A 17,789-nucleotide genomic window follows, 5' to 3' on the forward strand; every position below is an offset into this window, starting at 1 on the left:
GAAAGATATTCAATGCTCATGGTTTAGAAGAATTAATGTTAAAATACCTATACCACCCAAAGCAATCTGCAGATTCAGTGCAATCTCTATCAAAAATCCAATAGCATTTTTCCCAGAAATAGAACAAAATAATTCATAAGATTTCAGTGGAACCATGAAAGATTCCAAATAGCTAAGGCAATCTTGACAAGGAAGAACAAAGCTGGAGGCATCATGTGACCTGATTTCAAACTATATTACAAAGCTATAGTAATCAAAACAATATGGCATTGGCATAAAAACAGATGCATAGATTAATAGAGAATAGAGAGCCCAGAAATAAATCCATACATATATGGTCAGTTAATTTACTGGAGCCAAGAATATATATTGGGGAATGGACAGTCTCTTCAATAAATGGTGCTGGGAAAACTGGACAGCCACATGCAAAGGAATGGAACTGGACCACTGTCTTACACCGTACACAAAAATCAACTCAAAACAGATGAAAACTTGAACAATAAGACCTAAAACCAAAAACTCCTAGAAGAAAACCTAGATGATAAGCTCCATGACATCAGTCTTTGACACCAAAAGCAAAGGCAACAAAAGCACAATAAACAAGGGGCACTACATCAGACTAAAAAGCTTCTGCACAGCAAAAGAAGCCATCAACAAGATGAAAAGCAGCCTACCAGATAGGAGAAAATATTTGCAAATCATGTAGCTGATGAGAGGGTTAATATCCCAAATATAAAAAGAACTCCTATAACTCAACAGGAAAAAAACAGTCTAATTAAAAAATGGGCAGAGGATCTGCATAGACATTTTCCCAAAGAAGACCTACAGTTGGCTAACAGGTACTTGAAAAGATGCTCAACATCACTAATCCTCAGGGAAATGCAAATCAAATGACCGTGAGTTATCACCTCACACCTGTCAGAGTGGCTATTATCAAAAATACAAGAGATAAAGTGTTGGCAAGGATGTGAGAAAACCCTGGTGCTCTGTTGGTGGGAATGTAAATTGTTACAGCCACAATGCAAAACAGTGTGGATCACTCTCAAAGAATTAAAAGTAGAACTACTGTATGATTCAATAATTCTGAGTATTTATCCAAAGAAAACAAACCTACTAACTTGAAACGATCGGTACCCCTATATTCATTGTAGTATATTTACAGTAGCCAAGAAGGAACCTCAGTGCCCATTAATGGATGGATGGGTAAAGAAAATGTGAGATATATATATATAAAAATGTACCACAAAACAGAAGGTGTCGTGTTATTTGTGACAACATGGATGGACCTTGAAGGCATTATGTTTAAGTGAAAGAAGTTAGAAAAAGACAAATATCATATGATCTCATTTATATGTGGAATTTAAAACAAAACAAATCCTAACCCATAGATACAGAGAACAGGTTGGTGGTTGTCATAGGTGGGCATTGGGGGTTGGGCCAAGTTGATGAAGATGGTCAAAAGGTACAAACTGTGCTGACAGCTCAGAGCCTGGAGCCTGCTTTGGATTCTGTATCTCCCTTTCTCTCTCTGCCCCTCCCCCCACTCATGCTCTGTCTCTCTCTGTCTCCAAAATAAAACACTAAAAAAATTTTTTTTATATAAATAGATCATTGGAATGTAATGTACAGCATGGTGACTGTAATTAATAATGTATATTTGAAAGTTACTAAGAGTGTACACCTTGAATGTTCACAAGAAAAAAAATTGTGACCATGTGTGGTTATGAATGTTAATTAGACTTGTGGTGGTGGTCATTTTGTAATATATACAAATATCATATTATATTGTATACCTGAAACTAAGGCAATGTTATATGTCAATTATATCTCAGTAGCAAAACTTTCCCCAGGATCCAGTTACCAAGACAAATATATATTTTTTAATATTTAATAATATTGTAAATATGTGACTTCTATTGGCTCTAGGCTATTATAGTTTTCTCAAGCTATGATATACTGAATAAGTTTTCCATTGTAATTCTGTAACAGGGTTAGGGGGATAGAAAATAATTTCTTGCTCATCTTGTAGGGAATAGTCCTCAAATGCATATTTGTTTCCTTTTTTTACTTTTTTTTTTTTTTTACCTTCTTTTTGATTAGTATAATAAAGGTCGTTTCAATCAAGATCGAGTTAGGGAAATGTAAGTCATGCTAGATAATTTAGTAGAAGGAATGTAACTTCTAGTACCACTTAAAATGTTTTTAGAAGATCTGAGGAATAGATGAGGAGAGGATGGTGAACCCAAACTTGGTTATAGCAACCCAGGTTGCTATTAGCCCTAGAAATGGAAGGACAAGGGAAGAAGGAGGTATTATTAGAGTCCAGAGACTAAAGATGGTTGATAAGGGGAAGAACCACTGACCTGTATGAGAGGGGACCTTGGAAGAGATGTAATTACTGCTGAAAATGACCCAGAAGAAGAAGGGCAGGGGATAAAGACTTCTCAATGTTGCCTTTCACCTGTCTTTCATTTTGCCACCATTTCCCCTCTTTGGCCAAACCTAACTAGAAGCCAATTAGCTAATTAGAAGCTAATTAGCTTCTGTGTAAGTGACAGAGACCTGTTTTTGAAGAAAAAAAAAAAAAATCAAAAACAAAAACACCTGATTATTGAATTGTAGGTTAACAGGGTTTTTTCCCCCTTCCTCAGTACTTTAAAGATGTCCATCCCCTGTTTTCTGGTTTGCTCCCTCCCCACCCCTGATCTTATTTTTGTGGCCCTGTATCTAATGTGCCCTTTTGGGAGGCTGCCTTTAAGAATTTCCTTTTATTGGGGTACCTGAGTGGCTCAGTAGGTTAGGCATCCCACTTCGGCTCAGGCCATGATCTCATGGTTTGTGAGTTCAAACCCTGGTTTGGGCCCGCTTCGGATCCTCTGTCCCCATCTCTTTCTGCCCCTCCCCTGCCTATGCTCTCTCTCCCAAAAAATGAATCAACAGTTAAAAAAAAAAAAAAAGAATTTCCTTTTATCACCTTTTTGCCCCCTTTTTTTGTAATTTAAGTTTTGACTAGGTAATACATGTTTATGGTTCAAAATTCAAAAAGTATGGTGGATATACAAAAAGTATGGTGATATATTTTGCAATTTGTGTTTCCATTTCTATAGGCAATCAATGTAATTATTTTTTTGGGTTGCCTTACAAAAGATATTTTATGCATATACAAGAAAAAAATTGATTACCTTTTCCTCCATTTTACAAAAATTTTAGTATAGTACATACACTGTTCTGTACTTCCTTTTTTCACTTGGATATCTTTCCCCATTAACATAGAAAGGGCTTCATCAGCCATTAAAGTGGCTGCAGAGCATTTCAGTCTTACGGATATATAAAAATTTAATTTAATTAACCAATACTCTACAATGGGTATTTACTTTTTGTTCCAATCTATTACCGTTATCAACAACACTTTAATGAAACGCCATGTAAGAGTGGTCCTTGGAATATGTACAAGGATATACATACATATTTTTAATGTAGGTTTGTTGGCTTATTTATTTATTTATTTATTTATTTAGAGAGAACAAGTGGGGGAGGGGCAGAGAGCAACTCCCAAGCAGGCTCCACACTTGTCAGTGCAGAGCTCAACTCAGGGCTTGAACTCAGGAACCATGAGATCATGATCTGAGCTAAAATCAACAGACACTTAACAAACCGAGCCACCCAGCAACCTTGTACAAGGATATTTGTATACTGTAGATGTATCTTAGGAGAATTGCTAGATAAATGAATTTGACATTTGTTATTTTGGTAGATAAGTTTCTTCTGTAAAGGTTGATCCAATTTACATTACTGCCAGCAGTGTAAGAGTACCTGTTTGCCTACACCTTTGTCAATACTTGTGTTTTTTAAAAAAATTTATGACAATTTTCAAACCTATTCAAAAGTAGAAGGAATATTATAATGAACTGCCCTTACCTATCATCAGCTCCAATAATTATCAACATATCATCAATCTTGTTTTGTCTATACATCCTCACTCCTTATCCATTTCTAGTTCTCTTTTTAGAAATTTATTATTGTTTAGTTTTTTGAGAGAGAGCACCCTGTACGAGTGGGGGAGGGGCATTTAAATGTTCATTTATTTTGAGAGAGAGAGCATGAGCAGGGGTGGGGCAGAGAGAGAGGGAGAGACACAATCTCAAACAGGATCTGTGCTGTCAATGCAGAGCCTAACATAGGGCTCGATCTCACAAACCGTGAGATCATGACCTGAGCCAAAATCCAGAGTTGGGTGCTTAACTGATTGAGACACCCAGGTGCCCTAGTTCTCTTTTTTTTAATTAATAGCTTTATTGGGGTATAATTTTCATATTATTAAATTCATGCTTTGTAAGTGTTTAATTGATAACGTTTAGTAAATTTAGAGTTGTGCATCTGTCATCACAGCCTAGTTTTACATTATCATCGTACCAGAAAGCTTCCCCCCCCCCCCCCCCCCCCCGTGTTCATTTTCGGTCAATTCCCAGTCCCTCCTCAGCCCAAGGCAACCCCTGATCTATTTTGTATCTCAATAGAGTTGTTATTTCTGGACATTTCATACAAACAATATGACACAATGTGTAAACTTTTACATATGATTTCTTTCATGTAGAGTAATGTTTTTGGGGTTCATCCATGTTGTGGCACTTATGAGTAGATCATTCCTTTTTATCCTGAATAGTATTCCATTGTATGGGTATATAGTACATTTTGTTTATGTGTTCGGCAATTGATGGATATTTAGACTGTTTCCAGTTTTGGGCCATGAATATTTGTGTATAAATCTTGTGTGGACAGATGTTTTTATTTCTCTTGAGTAGCTACCTAGGAATGGAATTGCTAGATGTTATAAGTTATAGTTAACATTTTTTAACCTAGAACTGCTGAACTGTGTCCAAAGTGACTCTACCATTTGAAATTCTAACAAGCTGTCTAAGGGGCTTTCCGCTGCTCCACATCTTCATTAAGATTATTATTTAGTATTTGTTTTCATTACTATTTTATTTTTCATAATAACCATTCTAGTAACTGTATGGTGGTATCTCAGTTTGGTTTTAATTTGCATTTCCTCAGTGCTGTTGATGGCAGCCATCTTTTTGTGTACTTACTTGCTATTGGATATCTTCTTTGGCAAAGTGTCTAGTCTTTAAATCTTCTGCCCACTTGTTAGTTGGTTTGTTTGCCTTATTCAGTTGTAAGACTTTTTTATATATTCTGTTTATACATTCTTTATCAGATAAGTGATTAGTAAATACTTCCTCCCATTCTGTGGCCTGTCTTTCCATTTTCTTATTGGTATCTTTTGAAGTCTATTCCTGGTTTTAAGAAATTTGATTGTAATTTGCTTTGTGTAGTTTCCCTCATGTTTCTTTTTTTTTTTTTTTTTAATGTTTTTTAATTTATTTTTGAGAGAGAGAGAGAGAACATGCACACACACACATAAGCAGGGGAGGGGCAGAGAGAGCGAGGAAGATATAGAAACTGAATCAGGCTCCAGGCTCTCAGTTGTCAGCACAGAGCCTGACATGGGGCTCAAACCCATAAACCAGGAGATCATGACCTGAGTGGAAGTCGGACACTCAACTGACTGAGCCACCCAGAAGCCCCTCATGTTTCTTGATCTTATGCTTCTTGGATCTTTGGGTTTATAATTTTTTAAAAATTTTTTAATGTTTATTTTTCACAAAGAGAGACAGAGCATGAGCGGGGGAGGGGCAGAGAGAGAGAGGGAGACAAAGAATCCAAAGCAGGCTCCAGGCTCTGAGCTGTCAGCACAGAGCCTGATGCAGGGCTCCAACCCACGAACTGGGAGATCATGACCTGAGCCAAAGTTGGACGCTTATCCAACTGAGCCACTCAGGCACCCCTGGGTTTATAATTTTAACCAAAATTGGGAAATTCCTTAAAAAATTATTTTATGTTTTCAAAGATTTTTATTTTTAAGTAATCTCTATACCCAATATGAGGCTTGAACTCACAACCCCAAGATCAAAAGTTGCATGCTTTACTAACTTAGCCAGCCAGGTGCCCCTCAAAAATTATTTCAGAAACCACCATTATGTTTTCTTAAGGGATGACATTTGAAGAGAATCCACAGCGGACCCACTGTTTACTGATGGTTCATTTTTTCATCTTACATACTGTAGTTTTTGATCTATAAAAGTTTTATTTGGGTCTTTTTTTTTTTTTTTTTTTTTTTTTTTAAGTAGACTACATGCCCAGCACAGAGCCCAGTGAACTCACAATCCTGAAATGAAGACCTGAGTTGAGATCAAGAGTCAGGCGCCTAACCAACCGAGTCACCCAGGAACCCCAATTTGGGTCTTTTATATACTTTTTTAACCTGATATGGTTATTCTTTACCTTAGAAGTTGGCAAACTATGGCCTATGGGTCAAATGCTGCTCCTCCCCACCCCCCTTTTAAATATGGCTTCCAAGCTAAGAATAGTATGCATTTTTAAATAGTGGTGTTAAAAATGTGACAGAGATCTTATGTGGCCTCCCAAACCTAAAATAGTATCTGGTAACCCAGCCTCCAACCTAATCATAATCTAACAGTAGAGGAATTTAAAGCTGGTGGTGCACTGAAGGTCATGATAGCAACAACATAACACAAACCCACTTAATTGATGACTAGATTTACTTAAATTTCCCTAGTAAAGGCGTAACAGAAGAAAAGGCATGGCTATCCCAGGCATAAATACTATTAACATCAGTCTTTGCTGTTGTATATCATGAAGTCTAGCTTTTAGCTGAAAATTATAGACACGTTAAAAAAAAAAGCAAGGAAAAAAATGTACTATCAAAAGACAAATCAATTAGAAGAACTAAATTCATATATAAAAGTTGTAGTGGAAAAGGTGGGTAACATGGTTAAACATATTGAGAATTTCAGCAGAGAGATGGGACACTTTAAGAAGATTGAATGGAAATGTTGGAAATTAAAAAAAACATAGTACTAGATGAAGAATGCCTTTGTTGGGCACATAAGTAGAGTTGACACAGTTGAGGAAAGAATGAATGAACTTGAATGTAAGTCAGTAGAAGTTACCCAGACTAAAAGTAAAAGAGAAAAATACACGAAAACAGAGCATTTAAGACCTTTGGGGAAATGTGAAACTGTATAATATATGTCTACTAGAATCCCAGGAGAAGAAAACTGAGGCTGAAGAAATACTGATAAAGTGACAGCCATGAATTTTCAAATCTAATGAAAGATATCCAACCAGAGATCCAGGAAACTCAGAGAACAACAAGTAGGATAATTTCAAACACTTACACACTGACCTGCCATCTAGATCACCTAGATGTATCACATTCAAACTCTGAAAATCAGAGAGGAAATTTTGAAGGCTACCAGAGTCAAAAGGCATTAACCTAAATTAGAAGACTAAAGATAAGAAATAGAGCAGAAATCTCAGAAACTAAGCCTGTCAGAACACAGTGAAGTGACATTTTTAAAGTGCTTAAAGAAAACAAAACAAAATAAACCCTCTCTAATCAAGAAGGAAAATTAAAAATGTTTTCAGGGGGGCTCCTGGATGGCTCAGTCTGTTAAGCATCTGACTCTTGATTTCAGCTCAGGTCATGATCTCACGGTTCTTGAGATGGAGTTCTGCATCGAGCTATGTGCTGACAGCTCAGAGCCTGCTAGGGATTCTGTCTCTCCCTTTCTGCCCCTCCCCTGCTTGTGCTCACTCTCTCTTTCTCTACAAATAAACATTAAAAAATAAAGATGTTTTCAGGGAAACAAAAGCTGAAAGAATTCATTCTCAGAAGACCTGAACTACAAAAGGTATAGTACAAATAGGATGCCAGACAGAAAATCTACCCAAAGAAACGAAGAGAGCTGGAAATGATAAAAACTGAAGATAAATATAAAATTGAATTTTTCTTATTTTTAACCACTGTGAAACATAACTGTCTAAAGCAGAGGTTGGCAAACACTGTTCTAAAGGGCCAGGTATTTTTAGACCTACAGGCTATAGAGTGGTTTAACTATGCAACTGTGCTCTTGTAGCACTGAGGTAGCCATAGACAATACATAAATAACTGCATGTGGCTGTGTCTCAATAAAACTTTTACAAAAACTGGCAGCCAGCCTTTGGGCCGTATTTTCCAAATGCCGAGACTAAAGCAAGTACAGTAAAACCTTAGCTTGTGGGCATAATTTGTTCTGGAAACATGCTTGTAATCCAAAGCACTTGTATATCAAAGCAAATTTCCCCATAATAATGGAAACTCAGATGATTCATTCCACAACCCCAATATATTCATATAAAAATGATTATAATACTGTAATATAAAACAATAAAGAAAATACAAAATATAAAGAAAAATAAATTAACCTGTATTTACCTTCGAAAGCCTTCGTGGCTGGTGTGAGGGAGACAGAGAGGAGGCTTATTGTGTAGGACGACTTTCACTATCACTAATGGAATCACTGCTATTTATTGGCTCAGTGGAATCTTTTTCTGCCTGGGGGCCATTGGGTACACTCACATGGATGTTGACTATGGTACAGTATTAATAAACTCTTGTCATATACTGTATTTAATGTAACTGGCAATAAGGCAGCAGAGGAAAGGGTCTATATCTGCAGGCAGCCTGACCTAGAATGAAGCAAAGCATTCCTAAGCTTACTCATGTATGGAAAAGCAAAGGACTGTCCATAGGTACTTCAAAGTGACAAAAAATACACTAGTGCCAGTTGTGGGCACCTTCCAGTGCTCTGAAAAATCAGATTTCTGCCAGACACCACAGCCTGAAACTAAGCATCTGAGCATGGGAGACAATCACCCACAATCCCACAGCGAGAGAGAGAATCGTTGGCTTATTGTGTGACATTCAGCGTCATGTACTACTCGTACTACTCGTATTGCAAGACATCGCTCATTTATCAAGTTAAAATTTATTAGAAATGTTTGCTTGTCATGTAGAACACTCACAGAACAAGTTACTTGCAATCCAAGCTTTTACTATATTGTAGTGAAATGTTGGTTTAAAGTGAAAATGAATGACAAGAATACCACAAAGATTATTATAGTAAACCTAAAGCAGCATAATATTTGAAGGTATGCTGGGACTTCTTAAAGATATATATTGTAAATCCTAGGGTAACCACCAAAAACATTGAATACAGAGCTGGCCATATTAAGCCTAAGTAGAGATAAAATAGAATCATAAAATTATTTAGTCCAAAAACAGGTAGAAGAAGAGGTCAAGGGCAACAATGAACCAGAGAGAACAATAGAAAACAGTTTATTAAGGGGCACCTGGGTGGCTCAGTTGTTTAAGCATCCCACTCTTGATTTCAGCTCAGGTCACGATCCGTGGATTGTGAGATTGAGCCCCGTGTCAGACTCTGAGCTGACAGCACAGAGCCCGTTTGGGATTTTGTCTCTTTGTCTCTCTCTCAAAAAAAAAAAAAAAGAAAAAAAAAAGAAAAAAAAAGAAACTAAAAAACACCCAAAAAAACACAACTATTAAGAGAGTAGGTCCTAATCTAAGCACATCAAAAATTATATTACATGTAAATAATCTAAGCCTATTAAAAACAATGGTTGGTTGGATAGAAAAAACAAGATCCGCTAACAGGTATATATATCCATACCCCTATGTCCTTTTTTATGTGAACAGATACATACTTTACTTTTTTTTTAAACTTAGTATTATATCTTAGAGATTCCTCCATAGTGATACAGATTTAGTTTAAGCTCCTGTTTATATCTCATAGTATTCTATTGTGCAGATGTACCATAATTTATTCAGTTATATCTTCTAATGATAGATATTTGGATTGCTTACATTATTTTCATATTCTAAATAGTACTATAATTAATATCCTTTTGCATACAATTTTTTTGTTTACATTTTTACCAGTAGATTTTGGGGTGCTTTCCTAGAGTCTATCAAAGAATGGATAGATATGTAATTTGCTAAGTAGTCCACAGTTCTCTCTATAATAGCTTGTCACCTTTTACACTGTCACCCACAAAATTAGGCCTTGTTTACCTTCGACCTCACCAACTGAGTATAATCAAACTTGATTTTTCTGCTAAAGAGAAATGGCATTTCAGTGTAGTTTTAATATGTATTTTTTTTTATTGTGAATGAAGTTTAACATTTTTCTGCATATCATTACAAACCATTATTTTTTCATTTATCTTTTGATTTTGCTTATGTTTTTTAGACATTTTAAAAATGTAATTAAAATTTGTCAGTATTTCTCTCTTGCTTCAGAACCTTTTTTTAAACTTTTTTTTAATGTTTATCTTTGAGAGAGAGAGAGAGAGAGAATGAGCGGGTAGGGGCAGAGAGAGAGGGGGACACAGAATTGGAAGCAGGTTCCAGGCTCAGCTGTCAGCACAGACCCGAATGCAGGGCTCGAACTTGTGAACCATGAGATCATGACCTGACCGAAGTCAGAAGCTTAACCAAATGAGCCACCCAGGTGCCCCTATTGCTTTGGAATCTTGAATTATAGTTAAGAATGATCTAAAGAAAAATGATTTATCTATAGCCAAGTTATATGGGATTTTTTTCCTGATATTTGTAATGCTTAATTTTTTACATTTAAGTTTTTTATCTATTTTGAATTTTTTCTTGTTTGGAAGCTGGAGTGAATCAATTTTGTCTTTATATAACATTTGGCTATGCAATATGAAGAAGTCAACTTTGCCCCTACTGATTTGAGATGTTGCTTTTGTTGTATACACACTTTTCACATGCAGTTGGTCTATTTTTGGATTTTTCCTTTCATTAGGCTATTTGCTCATCTGCCAGTATAATGCTGGTTCAATATAGAATATATTGGTTCAATATAGAATGTTGGTTCAATGTAGGTTCAAAATGTTTTAATGTTGGCTAGTTCCTTTTCATTGCTCTTGCTGTTTCATGGTTTTTCTTAGATATTCGACTTTGTAAATCAACTTGTCTACCTCCAGAAAAACTTGAAAGTGCTTTTACTGTATGTAAAATTTTTAATTACTTAAGGAGAATTGAGTGCTTAACTTATTGAAGTATGTACTTTATATGTTCTTTACATTCTTCTAATCCAAGGACACTGGAATAATAATGCTATTTTTTTGTTGTTGTTAATTAGAGAGAGAGAGAGAGAGAGAGTAGGGGAGTGGGGTAGGGGGGGAGAGAAAGAGGGAAAGAAAATCTCAGAGTCTGCGTGGGGCTTGATCCACAACCCTGGGATCATGACCTGAGCTGAAATTGAGTCAGACACTCAACTGACTGAGCCACCCAGGTGCTTCAATAATGCTAAAATTTCTCCTTCCAACTTAAATGCTATTTATGTCATGTATTTTTGCTATATTTTAAAGCCCAGATGAGGGGCACCTGGCTGGCTCAGTCAGAAGAGTGAGCACCTCTTCATCTTGGGGTCATAAGTTTGAGCCCCATGTTGGGTGTAGAGATTACTTAAATAAATAAAACAAATATATAGTTTGTTTTAAAACTATTTAAAAAATAAAACTAAAATATATATATATATATATATATATATTTTTTTTTTTTAAATAATAATAATAAAGCCCAAATGAGATTATTTCTTCATGCTGTCAAAATTTGTAGCCTGTATATTCACTAATTCTCATCGTAGATCCTTCTTGCTAATGTGATCTCCTATGTGTTTGAAAACAGCTTTTATTTTTCTGTGGTTGTTTATACCTTGCTTTTGGTATTTGATATTTTATAGTTTACTGTGATTAGCTAGGTGTAGACTTAATTTTTATTAATCCTTATGGGATTTCTTGGGCTTACTGGATCTGAGGTTGGTATTTTTTCATCAATTATGAAAAATTCTTCCTTGTTTTTGTCTTTGCCTCATTTCTCTCTCCCTCCCTCCCTCCCTCCCCCTTTCTCTCTCTTTTTGTGCAAATACAGTTAGACATGTTAGACAGGTATACTCCATTACCTGTATCTCCAGTTCTTGCTTGTGTTTTTCATTTCTCTCTCTACATTGTACTCTAATTTAGTAAGTGGATTTCTTGCATTTGGTTGGTTAAGCATCATACTTGATTGGAATTTTCTTATGGTGGATAAATACAAAAATCCACATTCTTATATTTTAGTATGAAAATTACTTATATGCTACAGAGACCCAAAAAAGAATAGTGATTCTAGTTATAACTACCAAACAATCTACTATGTGTGTCTTATTTTAAGGAAGTGTGGTACCTTATTTCCATTTGTAATAGATCAGAAATTATGGTCTCATTTACAAGCATCCCGATGACATAATATAGTTTGTTTCATAAATAGGGACTGCAGCAGTACTCTTGTTATGCAAGCTTGTGTAGCTCATAAGCTATGATGAATGGTGGAAGTCCCATAAGTATCATTATATATGGCATAATTTTTTTTACTTCAAAGGCATGTTATTTATCATGTATTTGTTTCACTATAAATAATTTATATTTTATATAAATCATTTTGTTCAAGTAATTCTATTTTGAATAACTTAATTTACATAAATGAACTTTAGGTAACTCATAACTTGGACTAGGGTTAATTATACATCGATTAGTATATAGACTGTTAATATTAAATATGTATTATACATACATTAAACATGATATTAAACATACTCAAAATTAGTATAAACATTATACAATAATAAATTTTTAGAAAGAAACCTCTTTTTTTCCTTTTTTTTTAAAGTTTGCTTATTTATTTGTTTATTTAGAGAAGGAATCCCAAGCAGGCTCTGCATTGTCAGCGTGGAGCCTGATGCAGGGCTCAAATTCACAAACCATGAGATCACGACCTGAGCTGAAACCAAGAGTTAGATGCTTAACCAACTGAGCCACTCAGGTGCCCCAAGAAAGAAATGTTTTGAAAATCTTCATAATTTAAGTGAAGAAAAAAATCTTCATAATTTAAGTGAAGAAAATCTTAAAAATCTTCATAATTTAAGTGAAGAAAAGTTGATGTCTCATATTTCAACACAATTGCCATAGTACACAGCAGAGAAAAACAAATCTATGAAGATCTTGTGTTTCCTTTTAGATTATTGAAGGAATTTTGATGGCAATGTTAATAATAAAAATTAATAGTACTGTATTTTTAGCAAGCATCTATAGCACTACCAGGGATTGTTCTAAGTGCTTTACAAGAGGTAGTTATTATTACTGTTCTATTTTAAATAAACGGAGGCATAGAGATATTAAGTGACTTCCCCAGGGTTACATATTAAGAAAATAGTGTAGGGGCGCCTGGGTGGCTCCATCGGTTATGCGTCCGATTCTTGGTTTCAGCTCAGGTCACGATTTCACAGTTTCGTGAGTTTGAGCCCTGTGTTGGGTTCTGCACTGAATGTGGAGTCTGCTTGGGATTCTGTCTCCCTCTCTTTCTGCCTCTCCCCCACTCACGCTCTTTCTCAAAATAAATAAATAAACTTAAAAAAAGAAAAGAAAAGAAAATAGTGTAGCTGAGATTGAAACCGAAACACTGTGGTTCTAGACCATGGGTGAGTAAAGGGCCAGATAGTAAATATTTCAGGCTTAGCTCATAAGGTCTCCGTTGCCACTACTCAATTCTGTCATTGTAGTGTGAAAGCAGCCATAGCCAATATGTAAATAGATGAGTATGACTGTTTTATAATAATATCTTTTATTGACAGGATATTTGAATTTCATGTAATTTTAAACTGTCACAAAATGTTATTGCAGCTTTTTTTTTTTTTTTAACAATTTAAATATGGCTAACTATTCTTATCGTGCATTATTCAACAGGCCATCATTGAGCCAGATTTAGCCTGTGGACAGTAGTTTGCCAGCCCTGCTCTAGACTGCTACATATATTTTGGGGTTCTACTTTGTTCTTATTTTGGACTCATTTACCCTCTACCATATAGAGTTGTCTTCCATGAGGGCTAGACAACTTGATCTCTACACCTTTTGTTGATCCTTTACACTGATCAGCAGGAAGTACAACAGGATTGAAACCTGAAGTTTCTCCTTCCACATATAATCTAGATATTTTTTCCCCTGGTGATTGCGCAAGTGCATAAATACTTGTTGACTTCCCTGAATCTTAATCTAAGGCAGAGCTAGGTAGATCATGTTGTTCTGTCTTTTTTTACTCTTTAATTACTTTGCATGTAGTTTTTATCATTTTAATATCATTATCAAGGAGTTGGGCCTTGTTATTGAGGTAGCTGATAGTGAGGCATGCGTAGATCTCTCTTTTGTCATGGTGGCTCCTCTTTCTTGTTCACATAATTCAGACATTATATAATTCTGCATATTTTGTTGAATTCTCTACAAGGTCATGTGCATCTGTATATTCCTATCTAGAGCACATTTTATTTCCACTAAGAATCTTTGTTATCTCTCCCTCTTTCAATACAATTAATTGCCCTAACAGTCAATACTATCTACCCAACATAATGATGCAGTCCCTCCCCCTTCTACCTAGTGTAAATCTAACGCCTCCTCCATCTTTCAACATGTTATAATAGAGACATGTGTAAGGTACAATACTACAATAGCACAGAATCAGCTACAGAGAAGGAAGGGTGGTTTAGACCAAATTCCTAGGTGAAATTGTGTAAATAGGTCTTGAGGAGGCAACAAATCCAAAGACCTTAAAAGCTAGGAGTTAAGGGAATGGGGAGAAGTTTGCTGTGATTGGAGAGCATGACATTTGTGATAAAAACTATGTGTGTTAAGTGTAGTTTTGAGTCAGACATAAAAGTTCTTACACTGTGGTAAGGAATTTGTATTTCCTGCTCTAGGTTAATGATCTCAAATACCTATATAGAATAGGAAGGGAATGATAGTAATAAGTAAGTCAAGCAGCTAGTATGTTGGAGAAATAAGAGAGGTGAATGGAGACTGGCCAGTTGGAAAGGAGGTTCATGGTTTGTCTAAAGGCAGTAGAGTAGATGCCCATCTCATAGAAGGATGCAAACCCTGTGTTATTGGGGCTCTTAGTTTTTTAAGAGCTCACAGAAATTTAGATTTAATCTGAAGTAGCACAGTTTTTAAATATTAGCAACTGACTAAATAAAAAAAAAAAAAATTACTCATACAAAACAAATGTGTCAGCTGAAGGTCTTTGCTTAAATGGTACAGTCCAAACAGCAATTTGTAAAGTCTGTTAAAGTAGTCAAATCATTCTGTGTTTTAGGACGATAACAATGGCAGCTATATTGAACATGGATTTTAAGTAAGTGTGGAATAATAGCAAGACTGAAGATAGGAAGGACCTGTTAGAAGTTTAAAGATGAGATAGATGTGAATTAATGCTTTGTTAATAGGGATAGAGAGGAGTCCAAATGTAGACTGTTGGAGCTTTTTCCATATTCATTGATAGTAAATTAAGAATTACAAAAGAGTTAATAATGACACATAATTATTTTTATTCCTGACACCTAAATTCTGTTTTACTTATGTGGACTCATTTGATTTTACCAGTTTGTTGCATATCCTTCTAGATACTTTTGACAATATGCATTGGTATTCATGTGCCCTCTACCCCCCCCCCACACACACAAATGATAATATAATTAATATATTTCTGCATCTTTCCTTAACAATATATCTTGGAATTTTTTTCTTATCTATTCATACAGATATAAGTGTATTCTCACTAAAATTCTCATTAAAATTTGCATTATATTTCATTGTATGGGTGTATTAGAATTCATTTACCCAGCCCCCTGTGGTAGACATAATGTTTCTCTTCTTATGCTGTTACAAATAATCTACGGATGCATATCCTTATATATGTCTTTAAGCTAATGTGTGTATGTTTGCCAGATTTAGTTCCTCTAGGTGGAATTGGCTAAGTCAAATGATAATGTGTACATTGTAATTTTTCTGATGATTATAACTGTTGCCCTTAAAAGAGGTAGTACCTCCTACCATCCCTCCAAGATATCAGAACCGATTTCTCTACATCAGAACTATCATAGAATATACCAACATTTTCACTTTTGTAAATATGATAGAAAAGGTATTTCATCTTTATAAATTTTTACTTAATTAAGTAGAGTATCTTTTCATATTTGAAAACAAAATCCACTTGTGTTTCTTTCCTGTGAGGTAGCCCTCTCTTACCCAGTTGTTAACTTTTTAAAAATTACTTGTTTAAGCTTTTTAATTAAGGGAAATCAGCAAAGAATCTTTCTCAGTGTATCATTTTGCTTTGATTGTTTTTATGTTTTTGGTCTGCTGACATTTAAAAATTTTAAGTAATCAAATTTTTATAAAATATAATTTTATGGGGCATGGTTATGTTATTTAGAAGAGTCTTTGTAATATTGTGTAATACTTGAGTGTTTTATATAATTTTTAAAAGTGTATTATCTCATAGTTTGCATCTTAAAAACTTCATTCTTTATTAGTGATTAATTTGGATTAAAGGCAAAAAGTGTTTAAAAAATGCAACTATAGGTATTCCTAGTTGAGGATCTTCTAGGTGAATTAAAATCTAAAGATTTTGACATGCTTGTCATTTGTACTACTTTAGGACTGCTAAGTAATACTAAATAATTTTTATAGTTTTTCAGCTCATTGATTAGGAAATAAGTCATATTTCCTCCTGTATGAAATTATGAATTGTTAAAGACACAGTATTTTCCAAAGACAATTATTTAAAAAAGATGAACCACAGATTTGGGGCAGTCTGTCAGGAGTGGGATAGTCAAGGTAAGCCCAGAGTTTGAGAACCCACGTGTCATTTATTAGATACCTAATTGGTGGCATTGCTATAATATAAATGTTGGCTGAGAGTATTCACAGTGACCTTCTAATTTTCTTATATTTTTGTGTCAATTTTATCCATCCCTTATATCCATCTGAAAAAAATTAGATTTTGAATTTTCTCTGGGGCTCATTGTACTAGGATGAAGCTGGACTATGTCCCCAGTTTAAATCATCTTGGCAGGTGTAGCAGCATTTTTGCCACCTGGTAGTTATATATCATTGCATTTATTTTTCTCTTTTTTTGGCATTGTGAACTCTGTGGGCACGAGTAAATTGTTCATTCTATAATTCTAGAACTTAAGTATATTTCTTTATATTTTCTTTGAAGACACTTCTATTAAAATTTTATTGAAAACCCAACATGAGTTTTAAATATCAATATAATTTTTCAAAACTGGTTATTTTAAAACTAACTGATATTACATAGCTTTTATCTTTTAAATTGGGGCAAAACAGTTAAAGAAGCAATGAACATTATCATTTACTTAATCTTTCTAGGAGCTTCTTTGAGTTGCTGCTGTTCTTTGGAAGAGATGAGTTTTATGAAGAGCCACTAAAGGATATTCTTGGATCATTCCAGGTAAAACAGTTTACTCCTTCACATTTTGTCTACATTTAACACATGCCTGATTCTCCCCCTAAAAATGGTATATTGGTTATTTGTTGCTTGTAAGTTTTTATATTTACTAAGATGGCAATGCTTAGGATCCTCTTATACCAGCAGAAAAAGAAGGTTCTTAAAATTAACTTTTAGCTCTATTTCTAAAAACAGTTCAAATTAAGTTTCCAATTCTATATTTGCTAGACCAGAGCCTGCTGCTACCACCCTTGTGGGTTCCTAAGCACATCCTGCACATACACTCACACTTTTTATTGATAAAGACTTTGGTTTCATATCCAATCTAGAACTCAGCCCTAGTAAAAAAAAAAAAAAATGACTCTTCTTGCCTAGCCTAAAAGCAGGCTGTCTCATGTCACTTTTTCCCCTTGGCTATACCCTAATTTTCTCATTTATTTTCTTAATAGCCTTCGCAAGATATGTAATTTGTTTGTTTGTTTATTCATTTGTTTGTTTGTTTTTG

The 17,789-nt window shown here is 34.9% G+C and overlaps 1 protein-coding gene across 4 annotated transcripts in view; it reads left to right on the forward strand.

Annotated features, from left to right (window-relative positions):
- Positions 1-17,789, forward strand: part of ZNF654 (zinc finger protein 654) — a 93,599-nt gene that overhangs the window by 38,261 nt on the left and 37,549 nt on the right. For all 4 annotated transcript variants that reach the window (XM_060640222.3, XM_060640221.3, XM_060640223.2 and 1 more), the window contains one exon: positions 17,206-17,287. In XM_060640222.3, coding sequence (XP_060496205.1) covers positions 17,206-17,287 — 82 coding nt within the window. Of the gene's footprint in view, positions 1-17,205; positions 17,288-17,789 lie in introns of those variants that run through there.

The sequence above is a fragment of the Panthera onca genome, chromosome C2 (assembly GCF_046562875.1).
Source record: "Panthera onca isolate mPanOnc1 chromosome C2, mPanOnc1 haplotype 2, whole genome shotgun sequence".
Lineage (NCBI taxonomy): Eukaryota > Metazoa > Chordata > Mammalia > Carnivora > Felidae > Panthera > Panthera onca.